The sequence below is a fragment of the Hypanus sabinus genome, chromosome 26 (genome assembly GCF_030144855.1).
Source record: "Hypanus sabinus isolate sHypSab1 chromosome 26, sHypSab1.hap1, whole genome shotgun sequence".
In the NCBI taxonomy this organism is placed as follows: Eukaryota; Metazoa; Chordata; class Chondrichthyes; order Myliobatiformes; family Dasyatidae; genus Hypanus; species Hypanus sabinus.
Genome location: NC_082731.1, coordinates 5,876,589 through 5,904,464, shown reverse-complemented (window position 1 = coordinate 5,904,464; position 27,876 = coordinate 5,876,589). Strand labels below are relative to the sequence as shown.

Below are 27,876 nucleotides of genomic sequence, written 5' to 3'. Positions count from 1 at the left end.
TGCATGGCAGAACGGACTTGATGGGCCAAATGGCCTACTTCTGCTCCTATGTCTTGTGGTCTTATGGTCTCATAACTCTGACATCCCCCTGAACTTTCCTCCACTCTCTTTAAAAGGACATCCTGTGCTAGTCATTGCCACCCAGGGGAGAAGCCACTAGCTGTCCACTGTATCTATGCCAACAGTGCCCAGAGTCCAGAGAACTCCCGACGGCCGGAGGCTGCGTCTGCGGGCCTGCTGGGGAAGCCGGGGCCCAGTCAGGGTGCATTCACCAGTCTGCTGTCTTGGCGATAGAGGACTGTGGGTGGTAGGGAGGGGGGATCAGGACTTGTTTATCTGTTGCTTGGTGTGTTCTGTGTTACATTGGTGCCTGAATGCGTGCGTACCCCTGCTGGCTGCCACCAGGTTCACTGTACATCCTATGCAAAGCTCTCCTGTATATCTCTATATATGAAAAAATGTAGAGCCAGGCTGTCTAAGGCTTTTGCACAGTACTGTATTTGTCAACGTGGAGTGGAGAGTGAGTTTGTAAATGTGGAGGGAGGTGGCAGAGAAGGAGCAGTAGAGGCAGAGGAGGGGGAGATCGGTGTAGATGCAGAGGAGGAGGGGTGTGGGACAGGTGGCAGAGAAGGAGCAGTAGAGGCAGAGGAGGGGGAGATCGGTGCAGATGCAGACACCAGGCGAGGTCATTTGATTGCAAACCATTGGTTTATTGATCAGTACAGAATGTCTCTCTGGTGCTTCTCACTCCCCTCCCCTTTTTTTCCCAACCATGATTCCCCTCCCCCTGCCCCCTTCCCACTCTCTGTCCACGACAGAATCAAGTTATCATCACTCACGTGTGTCATGAAATTTGTTTTTTTTTTGAGGCAGCAGTACAGTGCAATACATAAGATTACCACAGTACCGTGTAAAAGAGGTAGGCACCCTAACTATATATTTGTGCCTTGGACTTTTGCACAATACTGTTCTGCGTGTTTTGATGTACATGTGATAGATAAATCTGAACCATGAGTCTCGAACCTGGAGGGTGGGGGTGGAAGGTGGCCTGTCCTGGGGCTGAAGGACAGTCTGTGTGCACGAGTGGGAGTGAGTGAGGAAGGAGGGAGGGAGGGAGGGTGCTCTGCTGTTTCTGTTTTGTTGTAGTTGTTCTCTTGTTGATGTTGCCTGTGATATAACATCGTGGGCATGCTACAGCCGGAATTTGTGACAATGTCCGCGGGCTGCGACCAGCGCGTCCTAACACAAGTGCCGCATTTCACTGTACAGATGAATCAGTCTGAGGGAACGCCAAAGGGTCATGCTATCCCACAACACTTCCTTTCTCTTATTTTTACAAAAATACATTTATTATAAATTCAAACCATGACAGTACTATTGTTCAATCTCATTACAAACCAGACGAAACGTGACTAACACAGACTAAACAAACACATTCCCATCCTCGTTGAGAGTCACCCTTATCCCTAAGGTGCCCAACGGTCTTAAAGCATCTCTATGTTACCTGGGGACGTACGTGCTCTTTTGACACAGCCACCCAGGCACGGACGTACCCCCCAGGACTTTGCCAGGCAGTCAAACCAGACGGAGCCCTCCGCCGTCCGTCTCCAGGAGCAACGGCTGTCTCAGCCAGCCTCCAGAGCAGGTGATGCTGCAGTCTCCGTGTAGAGAGAGTTAACAGTGCTGCCTGCTCACAGTTCCCCTTTTTAAACATTCTGCGCCTTGTGCGCAGGAACTCAAGTTAACAGTCTTCATTTTTATCTGTCATACCAAAATGGAACACAGCGAGGGAGAGGGAGACTGACAGTAGGTCATTAATTAATTCACACTTGAAGTGAGTGAAGTTTTCCACACCAGTTCGGGAGTCCACTGGCTGTAAGGTAATAACTACTCCTGGTGTTGTGGGGCCTGGGACTTCTGTATCGATGGAGAGAACACTTTCAAGAGCTTCTTAACACAGCAGCGTGGCTGAGCCAGAGGTTATGAACCAGCTCCCCCAGAGACCTGCGAGAGAAGACGTGGGCGAAGCTGCCACTGTGAAAGAGGTACAAGATGCCACCGGGACCCCGAGGGGCAGCGAAGCCATGGGCTCCAGCGGACGTCTTCGAGGAAGGTGGGCCAGCACACCTTGATCCTGAAAGTCCAGAGAGAGGAAAAACTGCCCACAGAGCTCAGGGGTGCTGTAATGGTAACACGTTCGAGAGGGGAGATGAAGCTCGTGACGGAGGTATCTCCTTCCTGTCAACAACAGGCCAAGTACTTGTACGTATTCTCATCGACGGACTCCTGCCAGCTGAAGAAGTACTCCCTGAATCGTAGTTTTATTTCTGCCCATCTAGAGGTACTGTAGACGTAATCTTTACAGCACACCAATTACAGGAAAAATGCCATGAACAAAGGCAGCCCTTGTATTTGGCTTTCATAGACTTGACAGAGGCATTTGATACAGTAGACGATCAAGCTGACTGGCGTTTACTGTCAAGTCGTGGCTGCCCTGACAAGTACTCTGAGGCTGCTGCAAGATGGCCTGTCAGCCACAGTGGTGCTGCCTCAGAACCCTTCACTGTAAGACAGGAGTCAAACAGGGCTGCATCACCACACCCACCCGATTTGCCAACCTTCACCTCACTGGCCAAGGCCTGTCCTGTATCGAGTGGACGACGGGCTTTTCAACCTCGACCGGTTCAAAGAACAAGGTCGGCATCACCTGGATCGCGGAGCAGGCGACAGCTCCGTCACCGCACGCACCGAGGAAGACCTCCAACGTGTCCTGGATGCCTTTCCCGAGCCCAGAGTCTCATTTTGAATCCAGTATCAGCCACCACACAACCAGCCCTCCAGAAAAGCTGAGGATATCGCCCTTGAAAACGTAGACCTCGTTCCCTGCCGAGGCAGTGTTCTCCCCTCAGAAGCAGACGCCAGCTCCTGAGTACTGCCAGTGGAGCCTCTGCAAGGTTAAGGAAAAGAGCCTTTGAAGACCGCAACCTCCCGATCCAAACTAGACGTTTGTTCTATGGAGCTGTCGCCTTTCCTACATTACTGTATGGAGTTGAATCAAGGGACACCTACAGTAGACACCTGGACAACACCAACAAAGATACTTATTGAGGATTTTGAGGGTCAGCCAAGAGGATGGATGCACTAACTGGAGAAGGCCAATATGAACAGAACTTCCACCACAACAAAGCAACACCAACTCCAACGGGTACTAACTCACGTCTCCCCAGACAGATTCTTCAAGGATGGCCAGTAAGGAACTGCAGAGAGCTGTAGGCACCGTTCAACATCATGGCCTTGTGTGGTAACTGCTCAGCCGGTGACCACAAGGAACTGCAGAGAGTTGTAGGCAAAGGAGACGCTTCGAAGATAATTCAATGAGACCAAGGAACTGATTGTGGACTTCAAGAGAGGGAAACCAGAGGTCCACTTGTCAGAGGACCAAAGGTGGAGAGGGTCAGTAACTTTAAATTCCTGAGTGTCACCAACTCTGAGGACCTGTCCTGGACCAATCATATCAATATAATTGCAAAGGAAGCACGACAGTGTCTCTGCTCCCTCTGGAGTCTGCGGAGATCTGGCATGTCATCGAAAGCCTTGGCCAACTTCTATAGATGAGTGGTGGAAAGTGAGCTGACTGGCTGCATTACAGCCCGGTATGGGAACACCAATGCCTCTGAACGGAAAATCCTACAAAAGATAGTGGATTTGGCCCAGTACATCACAGGTAAAACCCTCCCAAACATTGAGCACATCTAAGTAAAACATTGCTGTAGGAAAGCAGCGTCCATTCTCAAAGATCCTCACCACCCAGGCTATGCTCTTTTCTCACTGCTGTCATCAGGTAAAAGATACAGGCACCTCAGGACTCACACCATCAGGTTCAGGAACAGTTACTACCCCTCAGCCACCATGCTCTTGAACAATAGAGGATAACTACACTCATTCTATTGAGATGTTCCCACAACCGATGATCTCACTTTAAAGACTCTTTATCTTGTTATTTCATGCTCTTTCATGTTATTTCATATTTGTTGTTTATTGCTATTTATTTATATTTGCATTTACACAGTCTGTTGTTCATTGATCCTGTTTACAGTTACTGTTCCATAGATTTGCTAAGCATGCCCGCAGGAAAAAGAATCTCAGGGTAGTATGTGGTGACACCTTTGTACTCTGATAATAAATTTTGCTCAACATCACGTTGGAAGCTGGGAAGACATTGCAGTCGATAGATAAGATGGAAGAAATCTGTTCAAGAGGGAGCTGCACTACGTGAGATGAACCTCCCCGTGCGGCAGCTGTGAAAGCAGAGGGAGAACAACTGAAAGACCCGGTCACTCACCACAGCTACGGCCGCTACGGCTGCATGGGGACCCACAGGTAGACAACCCCTTAGGAGGACATCATACTCAAATCGAGTGATCGCACACTGATTGCACCTCCTATCTGATGGGAGAAGCGTGGTAGGGGTCCTTGCTAGTGGATGCTGCACCCCGAGTATATGTGCTCAGTGCTGGGGAGGACTTGGCATGAGATGGACTGGTTTACATCCTACGCTTCTGTAGTCTTGGTAACAGCTCGGCCGGTGACCGCAGGGAACTGCAGAGAGTTGTGGGCACCGTTTAGCATATCACAGGAACTAGCCATGGACCCTGTCTACACTCTTGCTGCCTCAGAGACGTAGACAGCATCATCAAAGATCATCTCTCTTCTCTTCCCCAGAAGATACAAAACCCTGAAAGCACTAGTCACCATACTCAAGGACAGCTTCTATCCCATTGTTATAAGAGTATTGAATGCTTCCTTCGTCTGATAAGATGGGCTCTTGACCTCACAGCCTACCTCTTGATGTCTTACACATTATTGTTTAACCGTACTGAACTTTCTCTGCATCGTTTTTCCATTTTGCACTCTGTTATTGTTTTACCTTGTTCTGCCTCAGTGCGCCCTGTACGAGCAGAATGCAAGACAAGCTTTCTCACCATCATAAACACAAAAGAGTCTGCAGTTGCTGAAACCTTGAGCAACACACGCAAAATGCTGGAGAAACTCAGCAGTCAGGTAGCATGCAGGGAGGAGAGTAAATCATTCTGATGAATGGTCTTGGCTGGACATATCGACTGTGTGTTCCTCTCCATAGATGCTGCCTGACCTGCTGAGGTCCTGTTTTGTGTGTGTGTGTGTGTGTGGGTGTGTGTCTGTGTGTGCGTGTGCGTGTGTGTGCGCGTGTGGCTTTTCACTGCATCTCGATACACTGGGTACTGAAAATCAATTCCGGTTCCAATCCATTGGAGTAAAGTGTGTAGCTGAGACTGTTAAGAAAGTTGCGTTGCACTGGGCTTGGCACTCATAGAGTCATATACCCCCCTCAGTCAGCAACTCCCTAGTTCTCCCTCCCCTGCATTATATGCCCTGATTGGTCTGTTCCATTTCTCTCGGGTACCAAGCCTGATGTAACTTGTTACCCTCTTTTTATCTTACAGGTGGCGATCAAAATTATTGACAAGACTCAACTGAACCCCACAAGTCTGCAAAAGGTAAGCGGTGGCTTTGATTAGCAAACGGTCCTTATCAAAGGGCGTAAAATATGGACAAACTTTGAACGTGGCGCAGTGGGCTATTTTATTTCTGTGTTGAAAATTTAGTTCCTCTAAGATAATCCAAGGCATTGTTGGACCTAGTCATTCTTGGGGCTTTGGGGCCTCTGGTTTACAGACTTGGGTCTAGATTTTTGCTTAAACCCAACATAATTTGTTATTAGTTCAGGACTAATATCATTGTATACTGTTGTAATTGTGTGTTTATTGTAAAAAAGAATTCTTGTGTTTATTTTGCCGGTGATGCTCTGTGCCTGTGATGCTGCTGTAAATCAGTTCCCTCTTGCAGCTGGGCATACTTGGTGGCATGGCAGCATAGTGGTTGGCAAAAAGCTTTGCAGCACCAGCGCCAGCGGTGCCAGGTTCAATTCCCTCCACCGTCTCCCCGTCACCATGATGATTTCCTCTGGGTGCTCCAGTTTCCTCCCACATTCCCAAAAGACCTACGGGTTAGGATCAGTAAATTGTGGGTTTGCTACGGGTTAGGATCAGTAAATTGTGGGTTTGCTACGGGTTAGGATCAGTAAATTGTGGGTTTGCTATGGGTTGGGATCAGTAAATTGTGGGTTTGCTACGGGTTGGGATCAGTAAATTGTGGGCGTGCTACGGGTTGGGATTAGTAAATTGTGGATATGCTATGGGTTGGGATTAGTAAATTGTGGGTTTGCTACGGGTTGGGATCAGTAAATTGTGGGCGTGCTACGGGTTGGGATTAGTAAATTGTGGATATGCTATGGGTTGGGATTAGTAAATTGTGGGTGTGCTATGGGTTAGGATCAGTAAATTGTGGGTTTGCTATGGGTTAGGATCAGTAAATTGTGGGTTTGCTATGGGTTAGGATCAGTAAATTGTGGGTTTGCTACGGGTTAGGATCAGTAAATTGTGGGTTTGCTATGGGTTAGGATCAGTAAATTGTGGGCGTGCTACGGGTTGGGATTAGTAAATTGTGGATATGCTACAGGTTGGGATTAGTAAATTGTGGGTGTGCTACGGGTTAGGATTAGTAAATTGTGGGCTTGCTACAGGTTGGGATTAGTAAATTGTGGGTGTGCTACGGGTTAGGATTAGTAAATTGTGGGTGTGCTACGGGTTGGGATTAGTAAATTGTGGGAGTGCTACGGGTTAGGATCAGTAAATTGTGGGTGTGCTACGGGTTAGGATCAGTAAATTGTGGGTTTGCTATGGGTTGGGATCAGTAAATTGTGGGTTTGCTACGGGTTGGGTTCAGTAAATTGTGGGTGTGCTACGGGTTGGGATTAGTAAATTGTGGGAGTGCTACGGGTTAGGATCAGTAAATTGTGGGTGTGCTACGGGTTAGGATCAGTAAATTGTGGGTTTGCTATGGGTTGGGATCAGTAAATTGTGGGTGTGCTACGGGTTGGGTTCAGTAAATTGTGGGCGTGCTACGGGTTAGACTGGTCATTGGTGCAAACAATGGATTTTACTGTGCGTTTCAATGTTTCTACATGCAGCTGTCACAGAGAGCTAATCTTTTATCGGGGTGGCATGGTAGCTAATATTCATCATTATTTTTACTTGTATATTTGACAATGAACTTGACTTTGTCAGTGACTCTTGAAGCTGTAGGGCATAGGTGTCAAACTCAAGGCCCGCGGGCAATGAAAGCCAGACTGATCCGGCCCGAGTGAAGCTGCATTTTGCCCAATCCGGCCCGTGACCTAAAATGAGTTTGACACCCCTGCTGTAGGGGGTCTCCTCTGACTGAGGATGGTGCTTGGATAGGTCGGGTCAGCGTAAAGGAGAAGGCAGCCTGTTGCATCTGGACAGAGAACGAGACCTGCACCCAGGCCTTGCTGTCTTCTCACTGCTGCCATCAGGAAGGAGGTTGAGGAGCCCCAGCGTACACACCACCAGGTTCAGAGACAGTTATTACCCCTCAACCATCAGCCTCTTGAACCAGAGGGGTTAATGTCACTCACCCCAACACCGAACTGATTCCACAACCTATGGATTCTCTTTCACGGGCTCTACAACTCACGACATTGATTGCTTATTTATTATAATTATTGTTTCTCTCGTGTGCTTGTGCAGTTTGCTGTGTTTTGGACACTGCGTGTTTGTCTGACTTTGTCATATGCCGGGTTTTCATTGACTCAATTGAGCTCCTTGTACTTACTGTGAATGCTCGCAAGAAAATGAGTTTCAGGGTGTCCTTATATATGTCCTTTGATAATAAATTAACTTGAATTTTTGAACTTTTGTTCAAATTAGCTTTACTTGTTGCAAGTGCATCCAAACAGAGTGAAATGAGTTGTTTGCATCCAAGGATGTGCTGGAGCTGTTGCCATGCCCAGACTTACTAACCCCAACCTGCACGGAAACCACGTTCTGTTCAAGCCTCGCTTGTGCTGGGAAAAAGCACAGAGTGGATTGTCAGTCACTGGGCTTCCTGGGAAAGAGTCTTGATCTGGGATTTTATGTGAAAAGTACATGAAATGTGGAAGACTCCTAGGAACAAAAGCTGTTCATCAGGCATTCCACATGTTATTTGGATACCTGGGCATGAGTCTTAAATTGGCCTGTGGTTCGAATTCAATTTCAAAGTAAATTTACTATCAAGGAGCGAATAAGTTATCATGTAATACCCTGAGATACGGTTTCCTGCAGGCGTTTACAGGAAAATAATGAAGTACAATAGCATTTAAGAAAAACTACACATAAACAAAGACTGACAAACAACCAACGTGCAAAACACATTCTGTGCAAATAAAAAGTTACCGAGACTATGAGTTGTAAAGAGTCTTTGGATCTGTAGGTCTTAGAATCAGTTCAGTGTTGAGGTAACTGGAGCTATCGACACTGGTTCAGGAGCCTGATGGTTGTAGGGTTCTTAAACCTGGTGGTGTGGGTCCTGAGACTCCTGTACCTCCTTCCTGGTGGCTGAGGGGTAATAACTGTTCCTGAACCTGGTGGTGTGGGCCCTGAGACTCCTGTACCTCCTTCCTGGTGGTTGAGGGGTAATAACTGTTCCTGAACCTGGTGGTGTGGGCCCTGAGACTCCTGTACCTCCTTCCTGGTGGTTAAGGGGTAATAACTGTTCCTGAACCTGGTGGTGTGGGTCCTGAGACTCCTGTACCTCCTTCCTGGTGGTTAAGGGGTAATAACTGTTCTTAAACCTGGTGGTGTGGGCCCTGAGACTCCTGTACCTCCTTCCTGGTGGTTGAGGGGTAATAATTGTTCCTGAACCTGGTGGTGTGGGTCCTGAGACTCCTGTACCTCCTTCCTGGTGGTTAAGGGGTAATAACTGTTCTTAAACCTGGTGGTGTGGGCCCTGAGACTCCTGTACCTCCTTCCTGGTGGTTGAGGGGTAATAATTGTTCCTGAACCTGGTGGTGTGGGTCCTGAGACTCCTGTACCTCTTGCCCAATGGTAGCCGTGAGAAGAGAGCAGAGCCTGGGTTGTGGGGTCCTTGATGATGGCTGCTGCTTTCTTATGCCAGCGCTCCTTGTAAATGAGCTCCGTAGTGGGATGTGCGTTGCCTGTGACGGACTGGGTTGTATCCACCAGTCTGTAGTCTTTTCCATTCCTGGGCATTGGTGTTTGTACGTAAGCCAGTGAGGAGACTCCAGAGTACTTTACACAGAACATAGAACAGTACAGCACAGTACAGGCCCTTCAGCCCATGATGTTGCGCCAACCCTCAAACCCTGCCTCCCACATAACCCCCCCACCTTAAATTCCTCCATAAACCTGTCTAGTAGTCTCTTAAACTTCACCAGTGTGTCTGCCTCCACCACTGACTCAGGCAGTGCATTCCACACATCAACTACTCTCTGAGTGAAAAACCTTCCTCTAATATCCCCCTTGAACTTCCCACCCCTTACCTTAAAGCCATGTCCTCTTGTACTGAGCAGTGGTGCCCTGGGGCACAGGCGCTGGCTCTCAACTCTTGCCTGTTCCTCTTAATATCTTGTACACCTCTATCATGTCTCCTGTCATCCTCCTCCTTTCCAAAGAGTAAAGCTCTAGCTCCCTTAATCTCTGATCATAATCTATTCTCTCTAAACCAGGCAGCATCCTGGTAAATCTCCTCTGTACTCTTTCCAATGCTTCTACATCCTTCCTATACTGAGGCGACCAGAACTGGACACAGTACTCCAAGTGTGGCCTAACTAGAGTTTTATAGAGCTGCATCATTACATCACGTCTCTTAAACTCTATCCCTCGACTTATGAAAGCTAACGCTCCATAAGCGCTCTTAACTACCCTATCTACCTGTGAGGCAACTTTCAGGGATCTGTGGACATGTACCCCCAGATCCCTCTGCTCCTCCACCCTTCCAAGTATCCTGCCATTTACTTTGTACTCTGCCTTGGAGTTTGTCCTTCCAAAGTGTACCACCTCACACTTCTCCGGGTTGAACTCCATCTGCCACTGCTCAGCCCACTTCTGTGTCCTGTCAATGTCCCTCTGCAATCTTTGACAATCCTGAACACCACCAACTTTTGTGTCATCTGCAAACTTGCCAACCCACCCTTCTACCCCCACATCCAGGCCGTTAATAAAAATCAAGAGAAGTAGAGGTCCCAGAACCGATCCTTGTGGGACACCACCAGTCACAACCCTCCAATCTGAATGTACTCCCTCCACCATGACCCTCTGCTTTCTGCAGGCAAGCCAATTCTGAATCCACCTGGCCAAACTTCCCTGGATCCCATGCCTTCTGACTTTCTGAATAAGCCTACCGTGTGGAACCTTGTCAAATGCCTTACTAAAATCCATATAGATCACATCCACTACACTACCCTCATTTATATGCCTGGTCACCTCCTCAAAGAACTCTATCAGGCTTGTTAGACACGATCTGCCCTTCACAAAGCCATGCTGACTGTCCCTGATGAGACCATGATTCTCTGAATGCCCATAGATCCTATCTCTAAGAATCTTTTCCAACAGCTTTCCCACCACAGATGTAAGGCTCACTGGTCTATAATTACCCGGACTATCTCTACTACCTTTCTTGAACAAGGGGACAACATTTGCCTCCCTCCAATCCTCCGGTACCATTCCTGTGGACAACGAGGACATAAAGATCCTAGCCAGATGCTCAGCAATCTCTTCCCTTGCCTCGTGGAGCAGCCTGGGGAATATTCTATCAGGTCCTGGGGACTTATCCATCCTAATATATTTTAACAACTCCAACCCCTCCTCTCCCTTAATATCAACATGCTCCAGAACATCAAACTCACTCATATTGTCCTCACCGTCATCCTGTTCCCTCTCAGTGGTGAATACCGAAGAGAAGTATTCATTGAGGACCTCACTCACTTCCACAGCCTCCAGGTACATCTTCCCACCTTTATCTCTGTCTTCACTCCTGTCAACCTTTTGTTCTTCACATAATTGAAGAATGCCTTGGGGTTTTCCTTTACCCTACTCGCCAAGGCCTTCTCAAGTCCCCTTCTTGCTCTCCTCAGCCCCTTCTTAAGCTCCTTTCTTGCTACCCAATATTCCTCAATAGACTCATCTAATCCTTGCTTCCTAAACCTTGTGTATGCTGCCTTCTTCCACCTGTCTAGATTTTCCACCTCACTTGTCACCCATGATTCCTTCACCCTACCATTCTTTATCTTCCTCACTGGGACAAATTTATCCCTAACAATAGACAATAGACAGACAGGTGCAGGAGTAGGCCATTCAGCCCTTCTAGCCAGCACTGCCATTCACTGTGATCATGGCTGATCATACACAATCAGTACCCCGTTCCTGCCCTCTCCCCATATCCCTTGACCCCGCTATCTATAAGAGCTCTATCTAACCCTCTCTTGAATGCATCCAGAGACTTGGCCTCCACTGCCTTCTGGGGCAGAACATACCACATATCCACCACTCTCTGGGTGAAAAAGTTTTTCTGCATCTCTGTTCTAAATGGCCTACCCCTTTTTCTTAAACTGTGGCCTCTAGTTCTGGACTCACCCATCAGTGGGAACATGCTTCCTGCCTCCAGCGTGTCCAATCCCTTAATAATCTTATATGTTTCAATCAGATCCCCTCTCATCCTTCTAAATCCCAGTGTATACAAGCCCAGTTGCTCCAATCTTTCAACATATGACAGTCCCGCCATTCCGGGAATTAACCTTGTGAGCCTACGTTGCACTCCCTCAATAGCAAGAATGTCCTTCCTCAAATTTGGAGACCAAAACTGCACACAATACTCCAGGTGTGGTCTCACCAGGGCCCTGTACAGCTGCAAAAGGACCTCTTTACTCCTATATTCAATTCCTCTTGTTATAAAGGCCAGCATGCCATTAGCTTTCTTCACTGCCTGCTGTACCTGCATGCTTGCTTTCATTGACTGATGTACAAGAACACCTAGATCTCGTTGTACTTCCCCTTTTCTTAACTTGACTCCATTTAGATAGTAATCTGCCTTCCTGTTCTTGCCACCAAAGTGGATAACCTCACATTTATCCACATTAAACTGCATCTGCCATACATTTGCCCACTCACCCAACCTGTCCAAGTCACCCTGCATTCTCATAACATCCTCCTGACATTTCACACTGCCACCCAGCTTTGTGTCATCAGCAAATTTGCTATAACATCCTGCAAGAGATCCCTTAACATCGACCACATGTCCTTAGTACATTTCCCTGCAAAAACATCATCCCAATTCACACCCCCAAGTTCTAGCTTTATAGCCTCATAATTTGTCCTTCCCCAATTAAAAATTTTCCTGCCTTCTCTGATTCTATCCTTTTCCATGATAATGCTGAAGGTCAGGGAGTGGTGATCACTGTCCCCCAGATGCTCACCCACTGAGAGATCTGTGACCTGATCCGTGGCACGGATTGCAACCCTGGAGGTCCTGTCTTTCAACTCTGTACCTAACTCCCTAAATTCTCTTTGCAGGACCTCCTTCCTATCCACCTCATTGGTCCCTACGTGGACCACGACATCTGGCTGCTCACCCTCCCTCTTGAGAATACCGAGAACTCAATCTGTGATATTGCGGACCCTGGCACCAGGGAGGCAACAGACCATCCGGGATTCTCGATCTCTTCTACAGAACCTCCCCCTAACTGTGGAATGCCCTATCACTACTGCTCTTCTCTTTTCCCTCCTTCCCTTCTGAGCTGAGGGTCCAGTCTCGGTGCCAGAGACGCGACCACTGCAACTTGTCCCTGGTAGGTCATCCCTACCGACAGTATCCAAAACGGTATACTTATTGTTGATGGGAACGGCCACAGGGGTGCTCTGCTCTTCCTGTCTATTCCCCTTCCCTCTCCTGACAGTCACCCAGTTGCCTACCTCCTGACTTTTAGGGGTGACTGTCTCCCTGTAGCTCCTGTCTATTTTTGCCTCTGCCTCATGAATGATCCAAAGTTCATCCAGCTCCAGCTCCAGTTCCCTAAAGCGGTTTGTCAGGAGCTGCAGCTGGATGCAACTTTTACAGGTGTAGTCATCAGAGACAATTGTTCTGTCCCTGACTTCCCACATACTGCAAACGGAGCACTCGACTGCCCTAACTGCTGCCTCCATTACCTACTCCTAATCTAATTAGATTAATAAAAGGAGTTTACCCAGCCTTACCTGACTGGGAGCAAGCTCGTCCTCAGCCTCTGCTCGCTGAAGCCTCTCGAGCCGAAGCCGCTGCTCGCCGAAGCCTCTCGAGCCAAGGCCTTCCTACTCTGTCTCCCTCTACTACGTCGCCCTCTCCCTTAATCTGCTCGCTTTTTAAACTCTCCCACTGCCTCATGGGCCGACTTTCATGCGCTTGCGCAGTCGTGCCCCGTTCAAACTGCAGAAGAAATGGCTGTTTTTAGTGACTTGCCGAATCTACACAAACGTCCGAGAAAGGAAAGGTGCTGTTGTACCTTTGTGCTGACATTTTGGCCCATATGTGGAATCATGGATAGCTGGGAGTGCATTACAGACGGGAATAAAGTTGAAGTTCGAGTTCAAGTTGATGTCTTTCAGCCATGTACATGTATACTGCCAAATGAAACAATATTCCTCTGAACCAAGATGTACGACGCAGTACATAGAACTCACACAGAACACATAGAGTAATGTTACCACCAATAAGTTATATTCCAGCAGGTTGGCATTTAGCATAAAGTGCATTTCAACCCATTGAAAAGTAAACAGTTTAATGTTACTGGCTTTCCACACGTGACGGCTGGGAGTTCAGCGGACTTGCCATCTGGGGAAGAAAGCTACTCCCCACCCTAACAACCAATGTTCCCTCTAATTATTTTTTTACAGATGCAGAGACCAACAATTTTTCATGGCCTGAAAACTGCGACATTTTTTTTCGTGATTTTTTTTGTGTAAGACGCATGAATACTATGAATACTTCGAATGAAAATTGAAAAATCTAGTATTTTGATTACTTACCATGGAATTTTTTCACATCAAACAAACACAAACCACAACTTACAAGTAAATGATGCCAGGCAGTCCAAACAACGGACAGGCACAATGACAGAAGTAAAGTGTTTTGACTAGATGGTGTTGGATTCCAACAGGCCAGCAGTTTATTAAGAATGAGCTACCAACTTCCATTCTGGGTTTATTGTTCCAGTTTATTTGTAACAGTGTTGTAATTTGAAACACTGAGGATGGAAATGCATTGAAACCCTAAAATGTTTCAAAGCAAAGATTGTGGTACGTTTATTATTTAGAAAATTTATGGAATATATTCATTAACATAATTACAGTGTGTTTCACAGTTGTGTTAACATAGATTTTAAAATATATAAAAGAAAATTCCGGCTATACGGCAACAGAGGAGATGTGCACGGGAGCATTTCAGCTGCAGTGCGGCTACGCACCCAGCGCTGAGAGGGAACAGTGCTAATAAGTCCTTGTCCTGAGGCCACAGTATCTCCTCGCATTCAGATAATTTATGTAGAATTATAGCTACCTGGGTGTGAATACGGTCTGAAATTAGCTGGGTGGTACATACATCGAATAACAGAGTCTTAGCAGTGAGAGAAAGCTTGAATATAATTGAGCGTTTGAGTTTATGTAGGATAACAGACATTTGGAAGTGAGGTACAGAGTGAAATCTCTCTGGAGGGCTCTGAATGAGTTGTACATAGAATAATAGGTAATTTGGGGGAAATGTGTGTAGAATACAACATTATCTGAGTGAGTTACAGGCTGCTCCCTAATTGAGGAATTTGAATTGATGGTATGGCCACACACACAAAATGCTGGAGGAACTCAGCAAGTCTGGCAGCATCTATGGAAATGAATAAAGGGTCAACATTTTGGGCTGGAATTCTTCATTAGGGTCTCGGCCCAAAACGTTGCCAGTGTATTGATTTTCATAGATGCTGTCTGACCTGCTGTGTCCCTCCAGCATCGTGTGTGTGTGTGTGTGTGTGTGTGTGTTTGTTTCTCTGGATTTCTACTATTTGCAGAATCTCTTGTGTTTATAATACTGCGGCTTACTGGATAACAGATATCCACGGGTGATTTACAGGCTTCGGTCTAATGGGTGAAGCTTAAACAGAATTATAGGTTCAGAGGAGTGTGGGAAAATTGGCGGTTGTGTTCACTGTGTCAGCGTAGGAGCTGCTTTTCGATAAGGACGTCATCGACTGCTAATTGCCTACTGAAACACAAAATGTTGGGTAGCTTGTGACTGGATGGAGGATCCTGAGATGAGGTTTTTGTTCCAGACTTTTCTTCTTCGTTTGCACAATTCTTTACTCTCTTTCTGTGCATCGGGTGTCGCTTTTTCTCAACGGGCTCTTTTGGGTTTCTTGTTTTTGTGGCTGCCTGTAAGGAGGCGAATTTCGCAGTTGTGTGTGGTATGCGCACATTGATTATAAATGCAGTTTGAACTTTGAAAAGGTGGCCTTCCTCCCAGAGCGGCACGCACAGAAATGCCGAAGGATGCCAATGCACTGTCGGCCTTCATTGCTGAAGGAATTGAATGTAAGAGCAGGGAGACTGTGTGGGGAACTGGAGTACCGTGTGCAGTTCCGCCCTTCTTGCTCGAGGGAAGACATTCTGGCCTTGGAGTCGGTGTAGAAGAGTTTCACCAAGTTGATCCTGGGTTTGAGGATGTTGGATGCTGGATGTTGGATGCTGGATGTTGGATGCTGGGATGAGGGTGTTGGTTTGAGGATGCTGGATGTTGGTTTGAGGATGCTGGATGCTGGGATGAGGGTGTTGGTTTGAGGATGTTGGATGTTGGATGCTGGGATGAGGGTGTTGGTTTGAGGATGCTGGATGTTGGATGCTGGGATGAGGGTGTTGGTTTGAGGATGCTGGATGTTGGTTTGAGGATGCTGGATGCTGGGATGAGGGTGTTGGTTTGAGGATGTTGGATGTTGGATGCTGGGATGAGGGTGTTGGTTTGAGGATGCTGGATGTTGGATGCTGGGATGAGGGTGTTGGTTTGAGGATGCTGGATGCTGGGATGAGGGTGTTGGTTTGAGGATGCTGGATGCTGGGATGAGGGTGTTGGTTTGAGGATGTTGGATGCTGGGATGAGGGTGTTGGTTTGAGGATGCTGGATGCTGGGATGAGGGTGTTGGTTTGAGGATGCTGGATGCTGGGATGAGGGTGTTGGTTTGAGGATGTTGGATGTTGGTTTGAGGATGCTGGATGCTGGGATGAGGATGTTGGTTTGAGGATGCTGGATGCTGGGATGAGGATGTTGGTTTGAGGATGCTGGATGCTGGGATGAGGATGTTGGATGCTGGGATGAGGATGTTGGTTTGAGGATGTTCGATGCTGGGATGAGGGTGTTGGTTTGAGGATGCTGGATGCTGGGATGAGGATGTTGGTTTGAGGATGCTGGATGCTGGGATGAGGGTGTTGGTTTGAGGATGCTGGATGCTGGGATGAGGATGTTGGTTTGAGGATGTTGGATGTTGGTTTGAGGATGCTGGATGCTGGGATGAGGATGTTGGTTTGAGGATGCTGGATGCTGGGATGAGGATGTTGGTTTGAGGATGTTGGATGCTGGGATGAGGATGTTGGTTTGAGGATGCTGGATGCTGGGATGAGGGTGTTGGTTTGAGGATGTTGGATGTTGGTTTGAGGATGCTGGATGCTGGGATGAGGATGTTGGTTTGAGGATGCTGGATGCTGGGATGAGGGTGTTGGTTTGAGGATGCTGGATGCTGGGATGAGGATGTTGGTTTGAGGATGCTGGATGCTGGGATGAGGGTGTTGGTTTGAGGATGTTGGATGTTGGTTTGAGGATGCTGGATGCTGGGATGAGGATGTTGGTTTGAGGATGCTGGATGCTGGGATGAGGATGTTGGTTTGAGGATGTTGGATGCTGGGATGAGGGTGTTGGTTTGAGGATGCTGGATGCTGGGATGAGGATGTTGGTTTGAGGATGTTGGATGCTGGGATGAGGATGTTGGTTTGAGGATGCTGGATGCTGGGATGAGGGTGTTGGTTTGAGGATGTTGGATGTTGGTTTGAGGATGCTGGATGCTGGGATGAGGGTGTTGGTTTGAGGATGTTGGATGTTGGTTTGAGGATGCTGGATGCTGGGATGAGGGTGTTGGTTTGAGGATGTTGGATGTTGGTTTGAGGATGCTGGATGCTGGGATGAGGGTGTTGGTTTGAGGATGCTGGATGCTGGGATGAGGGTGTTGGTTTGAGGAGGTTGGATGTTGGATGCTGGGATGAGGGTGTTGGTTTGAGGATGTTGGATGTTGGTTTGAGGATGTTGGATGCTGGGATGAGGGTGTTGGTTTGAGGATGTTGGATGTTGGTTTGAGGATGCTGGATGCTGGGATGAGGGTGTTGGTTTGAGGATGCTGGATGCTGGGATGAGGGTGTTGGTTTGAGGATGTTGGATGTTGGATGCTGGGATGAGGGTGTTGGTTTGAGGATGTTGGATGTTGGTTTGAGGATGTTGGATGCTGGGATGAGGGTGTTGGTTTGAGGAAGTTGGATGTTGGTTTGAGGATGTTGGATGCTGGGATGAGGGTGTTGGTTTGAGGATGTTGGATGCTGGGATGAGGGTGTTGGTTTGAGGATGCTGGATGCTGGGATGAGGGTGTTGGTTTGAGGATGCTGGATGCTGGGATGAGGGTGTTGGTTTGAGGATGTTGGATGTTGGTTTGAGGATGCTGGATGCTGGGATGAGGATGTTGGTTTGAGGATGCTGGATGCTGGGATGAGGATGTTGGTTTGAGGATGTTGGATGCTGGGATGAGGGTGTTGGTTTGAGGATGCTGGATGCTGGGATGAGGGTGTTGGTTTGAGGATGCTGGATGCTGGGATGAGGGTGTTGGTTTGAGGATGCTGGATGCTGGGATGAGGGTGTTGGTTTGAGGATGCTGGATGCTGGGATGAGGATGTTGGTTTGAGGATGCTGGATGCTGGGATGAGGATGTTGGTTTGAGGATGTTGGATGCTGGGATGAGGGTGTTGGTTTGAGGATGCTGGATGCTGGGATGAGGATGTTGGTTTGAGGATGCTGGATGCTGGGATGAGGATGTTGGTTTGAGGATGTTGGATGTTGGTTTGAGGATGCTGGATGCTGGGATGAGGATGTTGGTTTGAGGATGCTGGATGCTGGGATGAGGGTGTTGGTTTGAGGATGCTGGATGCTGGGATGAGGATGTTGGTTTGAGGATGTTGGATGCTGGGATGAGGGTGTTGGTTTGAGGATGCTGGATGCTGGGATGAGGGTGTTGGTTTGAGGATGTTGGATGTTGGTTTGAGGATGTTGGATGCTGGATGTTGGATGCTGGGATGAGGGTGTTGGTTTGAGGATGTTCATCTCTGTTGGATGCTGGTGTGTTTGCAATCCAGAGGTTCTTCTGAAGTCAAGAACAAAACTTGTTGCTGACAACGATTCTATTAAGTGTTACAAGAACAAAAGATGAAGAGGTTGATAAAAACACAAAGTGCTGGCAGAACTCAGCAGGCCAGACAGCATCTATGGGAGGAGGTAGTGATTCACTCGTGTTGCCAATGCAGAGATCGAGATTCATTTATCAGATGCACATCAAAACGTACAGGGAAATGTGTCACAACCCATCGATATGCTGTGGGCAGCCGTCGTGTGTCTCCACGCATGCCAGCGCCAAATAGCAAGCCCACCTTGCTCGGGGGAGCAACATAGAACACAACTTAACAGAACGTGCCAGTGAAAGAAGCCCTGTTCCTTGGGCTTGGCACTTGGGACTCTACTCGCTGGAAGTCCGAAGAGTGGGAAGGGATCTGATAAAATTCCAGAAGGGATGGATGGGATAGAAGTAAGGAAGGTGTCTTCACTGATAGGTGAGACTAGAACTATGGGACATAGTGCTAAGATTTGGGGGGAGCAGATTTAGGATGGAGATGAAGAGAAACTACTTTGCCCAGAGAGTAGTGACTCCTTGGAAATCTCTGCTCAGGGAAGCCATAGAGATTTATATAAATACAGACATATATAAATAATATACTTAAAACACAGTTAGATAGATATTTTGCATAACAGAGGGATGAAGGGTCCGGGGGGAAAGGCAGGCAGCCGAGTCCATGGCCAGAATGGCCAGAGCAGGCTCGGTAGGCCACATGGCCTACTCCTGCAGCTTTTCATCCGAGATCAGTCACCGTCCTATTGAATGACGGAGCGGGCTCAATGGGCCCAAATGCTCTTGCTTTTCACATTCTTTTGTCAGGCAGAATCTGTGGATGAAAATAAGAAAATAATCATTGATATCCGTGGGCCGTCGGGTGAAGGGAATCATTGCTCAAGATCTGGTGATGGTTTCCTGCCTTCCTGTGTAGCCTGACTTGCTAAATACTTGTCATACACATTGCACAATATGAGGTAAAACGATCCTGCAAGATCATAACGAAGTAGATTGTGAGGCCGTTTCACCGAACAGGAGCCCGGAGTTGTCCTTGGTGCACGCTTACAGGCTTTTGGGCCTTATCACACGGTCAATTTCAGGCATGTTCGGAATCTGCTGTGGTCCCTTTAAGGGGGAGCAGACAACGGCGGAGATTTGAAACCACAGGGCAGGGCCCAGTGGGACGCAGAACAGAACCTGCTGTGGTCTGGCTGCTTTGTTGCAAGATGCAGCTGGCTGTGGTGGGGGAGGGGTGAGAAAGAGGCTGAAGTATGTGACATTACACAGACTTCCTCCGTGACCTTGTCTGACCTTGTCAGGCATATAGAGGCCAACCCCCCCCCCCCCCCCAGGGTCCCGTTTCACAGGAGTTACCATGTATGGAAGCATCTTGAGACAGCAGAGTCTCGTGACCAACACCTATTAAAACCCCAACTCTGTCAATTTCAGACACTTGTCCAACCTTGTGCGAGGGGCCATCTGCCAATCAGGTAGCTTGTTCACCCGTCCTTCACGGCTGGACCATCCTACGTTGCACACGTCAAAGCCATAGCCCTGGGTAGATCTGCCCCCACCCCGAAACATTCCCAAAAGAAAGGCAAAGAGGTAGGTCAACAGGAGAGTATCGTCTGCAGAGACAGCTTGCAGCAGCTAGCTTGGTTTAAGTTCACAACTTCAGGGAGGTTTATACGAATGACCCTGGGAATGAAAGAGTTAACGTTTGAGGAGTATCTGATGGTTCCGAGCCTGTACTTGCTGGAATTTAGAAGAATTCTAGTGGGAAGTCATTGAACCTATCGAATATAGAAAGGCCTAGGGAGAGCAGATGTGAAGAGGATTAAATATAAAAATTAGCTTTATTTGTCACATATACACGGAAACATCCAGTGAAATGCATCGTCTTTGACAACAACCAACACAGTCCTGGGATATGTCCTTAACCAACACAGGCCTGGGTTATGTCCTTAACCAACACAGGCCTGGGATATGTCCTTAACCAACACAGGCCTGGGTTATGCCCTTAACCAACACAGGCCTGGGTTATGCCCTTAACCAACACAGGCCTGGGATATGTCCTTAACCAACACAGGCCTGGGTTATGCCCTTAACCAACACAGGCCTGGGTTATGCCCTTAACCAACACAGGCCTGGGATATGTCCTTAACCAACACAGGCCTGGGTTATGTCCTTAACCAACACAGGCCTGGGTTATGTCCTTAACCAACACAGGCCTGGGTTATGTCCTTAACCAACACAGGCCTGGGATATGTCCTTAACCAACACAGGCCTGGGTTATGCCCTTAGCCAACACAGGCCTGGGTTATGCCCTTAACCAACACAGGCCTGGGTTATGTCCTTAGCCAACACAGGCCTGGGATATGCCCTTAACCAACACAGGCCTGGGATATGCCCTTAGCCAACACAGGCCTGGGATATGTCCTTAACCAACACAGGCCTGGGTTATGTCCTTAACCAACACAGGCCTGGGTTATGTCCTTAACCAACACAGGCCTGGGTTATGTCCTTAACCAACACAGGCCTGGGATATGCCCTTAGCCAACACAGGCCTGGGTTATGTCCTTAACCAACACAGGCCTGGGATATGCCCTTAACCAACACAGGCCTGGGTTATGCCCTTAACCAACACAGGCCTGGGTTATGTCCTTAACCAACACAGGCCTGGGATTTGCCCTTAGCCAACACAGGCCTGGGTTATGCCCTTAGCCAACACAGGCCTGGGATATGCCCTTAGCCAACACAGGCCTGGGTTATGCCCTTAACCAACACAGGCCTGGGTTATGTCCTTAACCAACACAGGCCTGGGATATGCCCTTAGCCAACACAGGCCTGGGTTATGCCCTTAGCCAACACAGGCCTGGGATATGCCCTTAGCCAACACAGGCCTGGGTTATGTCCTTAATCAACACAGGCCTGGGTTATGTCCTTAACCAACACAGGCCTGGGTTATGCCCTTAACCAACACAGGCCTGGGTTATGCCCTTAACCAACACAGGCCTGGGATATGCCCTTAACCAACACAGGCCTGGGATATGCCCTTAACCAACACAGGCCTGGGATATGCCCTTAACCAACACAGGCCTGGGTTATGCCCTTAACCAACTCAGGCCTGGGATATGTCCTTAACCAACACAGGCCTGGGTTATGCCCTTAGCCAACACAGGCCTGGGATATGCCCTTAGCCAGCACAGGCCTGGGTTATGCCCTTAACCAACACAGGGCTGGGATATGCCCTTAACCAACACAGGCCTGGGTTATGCCCTTAGCCAACTCAGGCCTGGGATATGCCCTTAGCCAACACAGGCCTGGGTTATGCCCTTAGCCAACTCAGGCCTGGGTTATGCCCTTAGCCAACACAGGCCTGGGATATGCCCTTAACCAACACAGGCCTGGGTTATGTCCTTAACCAACACAGGCCTGGATTATGCCCTTAACCAACACAGGCCTGGGATATGCCCTTAACCAACTCAGGCCTGGGTTATGCCCTTAACCAACACAGGCCTGGGATATGCCCTTAACCAACACAGGCCTGGGATATGCCCTTAATCAACACAGGCCTGGGATATGCCCTTAACCAACACAGGCCTGGGATATGCCCTTAGCCAACACAGGCCGAGGGTGTTCTCTTAACAAGCACCACAGTCCGACAGTGTGCTGGTGCAGTCTTCAATTGACACCATGGTCAAAACGCACTAGCCCTTAGACTGTGTGAGGAAACCAGAGCACCTGGAGGAAGCCTGCACGGTCATCGGGAGAATGCACCGACTTCTTAGAGACAGTGGTGGGAATTGAACACTGATCACTAGTGCTGTATCACATGGTGCTAGCCACTCTGCTATCACATCGTATCGTGCCCTCAAGTTATGTTTATTGTCAAGTGGACAAGTGTACTTAACAACAAGCTTCGTTTAGCATGACGTGAGTTACAGGCACAGTGACAAACTTGCAGCAACATCACAGACACATAGGTACAGACACAGAAACAATCACCGGCACATAGGTACAGACAGACACAACTTCACAGGCATGTAGGTACAGATGCAGAAACATCACAGGCACGTGGGTACAGACAGGTACAACATCACAGACATGTAGGTACAGACACAGAAACAATCACCGGCACATAGGTACAGACAGACACAACTTCACAGGCACGTAGGTACAGACACAGAAACAACATCACAGGCACATGGGTACAGACAGGTACAACATCACAGACATGTAGGTACAGACACAGAAACAATCAAAGGCTCATAGGTACAGACAGACACAACTTCACAGGCATGTAGGTACAGACAGATACATCACAACCACGTAGGTACAGACACAGAAACAACATCACAGGCACGTGGGTACAGACAGGTACAACATCACAGACATGTTGGTACAGGCAGAAACAACATCAGAGGCATGTGGGTACAGGCAAAAACAATGTTACAGGCACATAGGCACAGACACCGATACAACATTACTGGCACGTGGGTACGGATACAAGTACAACATCACAGGCATGTAAGTACAGAGAAACACAGCATCACAGGCACATAGATACAGTCGCACATAGATCATCACAGGTACGTGTGTACAGACGTAGGTACAGAGAGACACAACATCACAGCACGTAGGTATAGACAGATGCTACATCACAGCCACGTAGGTACAGACTTGTACGACATTACAGGCTCGTAGGTATAGATAGCACACAGAAAAAAACATTGTACGTGACACTGGAGAACGAATGTGGGAGGTGGAAGAGATCACACTTGGAACATTGTCACAAACATGAGACCATCTGCAGACGCTGGAAATCCGAGCAACACACACAAAATGCTGGAGGAACTCAGCAGGTCAGGCAGCATCGATGGAAAAGAGTAGAGTCACTGTTTTGGGTGAGACCCTTCATCAGGACGAAGGTGCAGAGGAGAGTTACCTGGATGCTGCCTGGATGAGAAAGCATGTCTCTTGACGATGGGTTGAGCAAGCTGTGTCTTTTCTTTGGGGCGTAGGGGGATGAGAGGTGAGTTTATGGTGGTGTTTGGGAGTGAATAGCCAAGCACCTTTTTCAGCAGGGTGGAAATGGCTCGTACAATGGGACATATCTTTAAAGATTGTGAGCAAGGTAGAAAGAGGACACCACGGATAGATATTTACAACGTGGTGGGTGTGTGGACGTGCTGCCCGGGTAGTGGTGGAGGCAGGTACGTTAGGGTGGAGGAGCATCAGCTACAAGGTGAAGGGAGAGACCAGGTGAGGGGGAAGGGGGATGTGGAGGGGAGATGAAGTAAGAAGCTGGTAGGGGATAGGAGGGAACGGTAAAGGGCTGGAGAGGAAGGGATTTGATAGGAGAGGAGAGTGGACCATGGGAGAAAGGGAAGGAAGAGAAGCATCAGTGGGAGGTGATGTTCTCCTTTTGGGAATGAAGGGTGTTGGCCGGAAAGTTGGCTCTTTATTTCTCGCCGGAGATGCTGCCTGGCTTCCTGCAGATGCTGTCGATGGTGGGGAAGGTCTCCTCTACCTTTTAGAGGGTAATCTTACAGACACTTTCGTTGTAAGCCATTTTTGTCCTCCCTGGCAATGTTCCCTGCTGTCCTAAGTTCAGAAAGAAAACTCAGATAGTTTCCCGGTTGCTGTTACTTGTCACCTCTTGGTCCTGAGCTTCAGTGCAGCCAGACCACGTTGTCTGTGTACACTGGGACAGATTCGGTGCTTGTTGTCCCAATTGAGACAGTGGGTAGTCCAGACGGTCAGTCCTAAGCTGACTGCTATCCTTGAATATGGTTGGAAAAGCAGCTTGTGTTACCTCCTGTACCAAACAAGGTGGCCACAGTGTGTATGTTCATTGTCTTGTGCTTCACTCCACTTCAAGGTTCAGAGATGCTCCCCGCGCACCGCTGTTGTAACGTGTGCCTACGTGTCAGTTCAAACTGGCCTGGCCATTCTCCTCTGATCGCTCTCATTAACAAGGTGTTTTTGCCCCCAGAAATGGTGCTCGCTGGTCTTTCACGCCATTCTCTATAAATACGAGAGTGTTGTGCGTGAAAATCCCAGCAGATCGGCGGCTCCTGAGATACTCAAACCACCCCGTCTGGCACCAACACGCATTCCACGGTCAAAGTCATTAAATCACATTTCCTCCCCATTCTGATGTTTGGTCTGAACAGCAACCTGATCCTATTGACCAAGCTGACGTGTTTTTGTGCGTTGAGTTGCTGTCATATGATTGGTTGATTAGGCATTTGCATTAATGAGCAGGCCACTGTGTATGGGAGTGAGGGAAAACCTAAATATAACTGTGTCAATACCTTCCTCGGACCCGCGCTGGGGAAGGCCGTTCCCTGGACGACGGCTGGCACTCCCCAGGGTGGAGTGGGAGACCCTTCTCCTGCCTCTCTCCCTTCCTGGGAAGCCGAGGTGGAGGACAAGAACAGCCCCTGCTTGCCTAAGGCCTGGGTGATGGCGGGACCTCTACTTGCCCACTCTCAGGAGCACCGATTGTTCACTGGTCTCTGAGGTTGGGGGCCGACTCCACTCAATATTGGTTGAGCGACATGCACCTCCTCCTCTTTCCCCACCCCTCCCCACGTGCTTTTGGACTAATCCTGAGGGGTCCTGTCTTGGTATGGACCTCACATCCCGTCCATTTTTCCCCAGCCCACTCATCATCTCCCACCTTCCTCCTCAGCCTCCCTCCTCCACCCCCTTGTCCTCCTACGCTGGCCCTTCCTCCTCCCTCTCTGTCTCCTTCACCACCTCACCACCCCATCCCCTTCAACCCTCCTTCACCTCCCTGCCAGACTCACTCCATTTCCCCAAGCCCATCCCCTCCCTCTTCCTCCCTCCCTTCATCTCTCCCCTCTGGCTCCCCCTTCTAACACTCCCCCTCCTCCATCTTCCTCCCCCCCCTCCCCCTCCCCATCTCCGCCATACTCCTGTGGGTTAGCTCACACAGTCCCGGCCCTTTTTTGAGCTTCTAAACAAAGGGGCGTCTTCCTGCTGGTGCTTCCTGCACATCCCGGTCTTCGTCCTGTTCCGCATTCCGGAATTGTGCACCGGGGAAGATCATGATGCACCTTGCAGTGTTTCCTATCCTCCGATCGGAGCCTGGCTCCATCCCTTCCATGACCCAACACTGCCCGCTCTGTTCCGCCTCTCCCAGTCGCTGGCGATGCTCACTCCCTCCTGAACCCGCTGGTGGGCGGGCATTGGTGCTCCGAAGGGGCACTTCCTACCTGCTGCTGGGTGAACAGGAATGAGCTCTCTCTGCCCCTTACTGAACTTCCCCTCTCTGCACTGACGGTTCCTGTGTCGGGGGAATCAAGAGAGAAGTATCTATGCACACTGTTCCCCAGGAAAAACCATGGGCTGATCACGTGGGCCAAAATCTCTGTCTGCTGCTTCTACTCAGTGTCTGTGTTTCTGTGTGTGCCTTCTCTGACTGTTTCACCCTCTTGGTCTGTCACTTTCTATCCCTCACGTGCGCTCTCTCTCCCTCCCTCTCTCTGCTCTATTTCTCTCTCTCTCTCTCCCCCCCTCTCTCCCTCTCTCTCTCTCCCCCTCTCTCCCTCTCTCTCTGCTCTATTTCTCTCTCTCTCTCCCCTCTCTCCCTCTCTCTCTGCTCTATTTCTCTCTCTCTCCCCCCCTCTCTCCCTCTCTCTCTCTGCTCTTTCTCTCTCTCTCTCCCCCCTCTCTCCCTCTCTCTCTCTGCTCTATTTCTCTCTCTCTCTCCCCCCTCTCTCCCTCTCTCTCTCTGCTCTATTTCTCTCTCTCTCCCCCCCTCTCTCCCTCTCTCTCTCTGCTCTATTTCTCTCTCTCTCCCCCCTCTCTCCCTCTCTCTCTCTGCTCTATTTCTCTCTCTCTCCCCCCTCTCTCCCTCTCTCTCTGCTCTATTTCTCTCTCTCTCTCCCCCCTCTCTCCCTCTCTCTCTGCTCTATTTCTCTCTCTCTCCCCCCCTCTCTCCCTCTCTCTCTCTGCTCTATTTCTCTCTCTCTCTCCCCCCTCTCTCCCTCTCTCTCTCTGCTCTATTTCTCTCTCTCTCCCCCCCTCTCTCCCTCTCTCTCTCTGCTCTATTTCTCTCTCTCTCCCCCCTCTCTCCCTCTCTCTCTGCTCTATTTCTCTCTCTCTCTCTCCCCCCCTCTCTCTCTCTCTCTCCCCCTCTCTCCCTCTCTCTCTGCTCTATTTCTCTCTCTCCCCCCTCTCTCCCTCTCTCTCTGCTCTATTTCTCTCTCTCTCTCTCCCCCCTCTCTCCCTCTCTCTCTGCTCTATTTCTCTCTCTCTCCCCCCCCTCTCTCCCTCTCTCTCTCTGCTCTATTTCTCTCTCTCTCCCCCTCTCTCCCTCTCTCTCTGCTCTATTTCTCTCTCTCTCTCCCCCCTCTCTCCCTCTCTCTGCTCTATTTCTCTCTCTCTCTCTCCCTCTCTCTCTGCTCTTTCTCTCTCTCCTCTCTCTCTCCCCTCTCTCTCTCCTCTCTCTCTCTCTCTCCCCTCTCCCTCTCTGCTCTATTTCTCTCTCTCTCCTCTCTCTCTCCCCCCCTCTCTCTCTCTCTCTCCCCTCTCCCTCTCTGCTCTATTTCTCTCTCTCTCCTCTCTCTCTCCCCCCCCCTCTCTCTCTCTCTCTCTCTTTCTGTCTGTCTCTCTAGACAGGAAGTTCCCCTAGACTTCCCCTAGACTTCCAAGTGTAATTCCTCTCATCATTCTTTCCATGTTTGTGCTTCTTAATCACAGTGTGTCTCTCAATGCAGCCATGAAGACATTTCACACTTTGTCATCGTAACCTGCTTGGTAGGAGCGATTGAGGGTAGCAGTTGACACTGGGCCACAGAAAGAGGTCTGCGATCAGGACAGTCTAAACACGAGCAAAAAAAGGGCAACACACACAAAATGCTGGTGGAACACAGCAGGACAGGCAGCATCTGTAGGGAGAAGCACTGTCGACGTTTCAGGCCGAGACCCTTCGTCAGGACTAACTGAAAGGAAAGATAGTAAGAGATTTGAAAGTAGTGGGGGGAGGGGGAAATGCGAAATGATAGGAGAAGACCGGAGGGGGTGGGGTGAAGCCAAGAGCTGGAAAGGTGATTGGCGAAAGTGATACAGAGCTGGAGAAGGGAAAGGATCATGGGACGGGAGGCCTCGGGAGAAAGAAGGGGAGGGGAGCACCAGAGGGAGATGGAGAACAGGCAGAGTGATGGACAGAGAGAGAGGGAAAAAACCAACTAAATATGTCAGGGATGGGGTAAGAAGGGGAGGAGGGGCATTAACAGAAATTAGGGAAGAGAGGTTTTTCTAAAATTCTGACACGTGGGTCATCGGCAGCTGAAAGCTTAATTGACAGCGAGGAGTCAATAACCAGAGTCAGGAACAGCAGCCTTGAACAGTAGGGATTGGGAGAGAGAAATGGAAAATCTCGGAAGGGAACTGGGAACAGTTGCAGTTTAGGAAACATCAAAACATACAGAGAAATACGTCATTTGCATCAA

The 27,876-nt window shown here is 49.0% G+C and overlaps 1 protein-coding gene across 3 annotated transcripts in view; it reads left to right on the top strand.

Annotated features, from left to right (window-relative positions):
* Nucleotides 1-27,876, top strand: part of LOC132381813 (MAP/microtubule affinity-regulating kinase 4-like) — a 309,243-nt gene that overhangs the window by 218,872 nt on the left and 62,495 nt on the right. For all 3 annotated transcript variants that reach the window (XM_059951415.1, XM_059951417.1, XM_059951416.1), the window contains exon 3: nucleotides 5,484-5,537. In XM_059951415.1, coding sequence (XP_059807398.1) covers nucleotides 5,484-5,537 — 54 coding nt within the window. The remainder of the gene's footprint in view (nucleotides 1-5,483; nucleotides 5,538-27,876) is intronic.